The sequence below is a fragment of the Benincasa hispida genome, chromosome 2 (genome assembly GCF_009727055.1).
Source record: "Benincasa hispida cultivar B227 chromosome 2, ASM972705v1, whole genome shotgun sequence".
NCBI classification, from domain to species: Eukaryota; Viridiplantae; Streptophyta; class Magnoliopsida; order Cucurbitales; family Cucurbitaceae; genus Benincasa; species Benincasa hispida.
In genome coordinates, this window is record NC_052350.1 from 44,057,013 (window position 1) to 44,059,701 (window position 2,689).

General features: G+C 47.1%; 1 protein-coding gene across 1 annotated transcript; it reads left to right on the forward strand.

The window, feature by feature from the left end:
* The first annotated feature begins 232 nt into the window (after positions 1 to 232).
* On the forward strand, positions 233 to 982 carry LOC120072116 (proline-rich receptor-like protein kinase PERK2). Its single transcript, XM_039024527.1, has one exon. The coding sequence runs from the start codon at positions 233 to 235 to the stop codon at positions 980 to 982; it is 750 nt and encodes a 249-aa protein (XP_038880455.1).
* The last annotated feature ends 1,707 nt before the right edge of the window (positions 983 to 2,689 follow it).

Consider the following 2,689-nt stretch of genomic DNA (forward strand, 5'->3'; position numbering starts at 1 on the left):
ATAAATGCGAATGTCAGGCGCCGCTTGACGTCACCATCCTCTCTCCCACTGACCTATAAAATGCAACCCTTCGATCTTCTCTCTTCTTCCATCTTCTTCAAATCCTTCTTCGAAAAAAACCCTAGCGCCCGAAGCCTCCACTGCCCTTTGATCAAGTCCGTTATGCCGGTCAGCCTTCAACAATAATGTCTTCAGCATCCGACAGCAAAACCAATCGATGAGCTACGGAGGCATGTCGTCGATAAGTTCCTTCTCATCTTCCTCTGCTTCAATGTCACCCCCTCCAAACCCTCGCCGAACTTTAAAAACCCCCGTTTCGACCAAGCCTTCACACGACGGGCCTTCCTCTGCATCCCAGCGACCATTTCGGTCGAAACCCATCAAAACCACCACAAACCCAAAATCCTCTAAAACCCACCAAAAATCCAAAACTACCGCAAAACCTAAACCCAAAACTCCCACTAAACCAAGGCAGCAACGCCCTTCTTTCTCCGCAGCTGCCAAGAAACCCTACATAAAGCCTGCCCCACCACCGTCCATTCCAAATATTACGTCGGTGGGTGTGATGCATGACCCTATTCCTGCTCATCTCCACAACGCACCATCGCCCGTAGTGCGTACACTTCCTCCATTATCCATCCAACCCTTAGCCACCATTCACCTCATTGAAGCAGAAGGAGCTAGCCAACCTCTTCCGCCGCGTTCACCCATTATCATTTCATCTCCTGGATCGCCGCATACCCCATCTGGCACCCTACCAATCACTCCCTCCAGGCCCAGCTCTGATAGTCCTGCGTCAGAACGAAACATCGTGGAACTTGCGGAATTAGCTCAGAGAGACGTGCTAGAAGTTTTCGGAGCGATCTTGGCAAGTTTGAATCAAGGCCAAGAAGAAGAGGAACAAGTGATGCATCCTGACCCAACCAACACATCACTTGAAAGCGATGAAGTGGAACGCTACGCGATGATGCTTGAAGTATAGTTGGAAGAAGAAGAAGAAGAAGAAGAGGAAGAAAGGGAAATTGGCCCGGACGCGTCGCAACCTCGCCAATCTGACGTGGATGAAGAGAAGAGAGGAATGAGAAAAAGGAAATTATTTTGGAGGATGAAGAAGAGCAGTCCGCACCTGGTCCTGAGGGTGTAATGCATGAGAGCTGCTCAAGGCCTATAGTGTTGGAAAAGGAATTGAAGCAATACCAGCCTGCAAGGCAGGGGCGAAGGAAGTCAGCCCTCCAAAGAGAATTGGAAAATGAATTAAGGGAGTTGGCGCGGGAAGCTAAAGCACACGAGGCGGGCAAACGCAAGGTAACTGACGCGTTACCTAAAAAGACCAAAGGGAGGAAGCGCCAGTTTAGTGACATCCTTGCCAAGAAGGGCTTCTTCCCCGAATGCAACCCATTTCCGCCATATATAATAAAAAACTGTGGACGCAATGGGCTGGAGTCAACTATGCGTTGGGCATACAAGAATTTGGCCCAACCTTGTCTGCCAATTTTATAGTAGTGAGTTTGATATGGAGAGAAGTACGACGTTCGTTGATGGTGTTTTGGTGCGCTTCTCAACTGATAAAATTAATGAAGTGTTCAATTTTACAAGTAACCCGGATGCAGAAGGAAACCGCATCTTAGAACATCTGACTTCAAGCTAAGTAGAAGATGCGTTAAGAGTAGTGGCCAAACCTGGAAGCAAATGGAAAACATCAAGAAATGGAGTAAAGATCTTAGCTTCCAAGAACCTGAAACCAGACGCAAACTTGTGGTATTATTTGATTAAGAAAAGCATCATGCCTTCAACGCATGATGAAACATTATCAAAAGAACGCGTTTTGGCCACTTACTGTATCATGCAACACATTCCTCTAGATGTAGGGAGGATAATAAGGGACCAGATCAAAGCCATTAAAGCCAAACCACGAGGACAACTTTATTTCCCTTGGCTGATCTGTGTGCTGTGTGAACGCGGGGCATCCCTCTGGGGGATGATTATGAGAAAATCGATGGTCTAATGGATATCAAGTTAATCAGGCATCTGCTTCGCAGTTCGCTGCACCAGCCTGCCCTACCTCGCAAGGACACGGCGACCAGACCCTCCAAACGCGCCCCCAAAAGAAGACGCGTCCGAGTGATTGAACACAAAGATGAAGCTTTAGAGAATGAAGATTACGAAGTGGAGCATGCGTCTATTGATGAAGAAGCGCGGCCAGACCTAAACATCCCTCTCCCAAACTCACCTTTGACCTCGCAAGAAGGGAGTCTTGATCCAACGCACCATGAGCCTACCAATTTAGATCAAGAAATCCCTAGTCCCCTTCCTTCGCCCTTACCAGCTCCAATTCTAACTCTCATACCTCCTCCAATCATTTTTTAACCAACTGGGTTAGGGTTAAGTAATGTAGGAAATATTGAAGACCTAGTTGAAAGAACTGAAGAGCCAACACTGCCACAACCACACATGGATATTGACGAGTTGAAAACTTTCATTAATGATCAACTCAGACCATTGGTCGTGTCCATTGAAACTCTTCAACAACAAAATGGGTTCTAAGGGATTACTTGTGGCAGCAAACAAGAAGAATGCAAGACCAGTTTGTCTACACAACGCAGTATATTAATCAGGTCTTGGTCAGAATGTTTGCCTTGCCACCGCTACCTGCTCACCTTAGGAACCCTCTACGCTTCATGGATGAAGA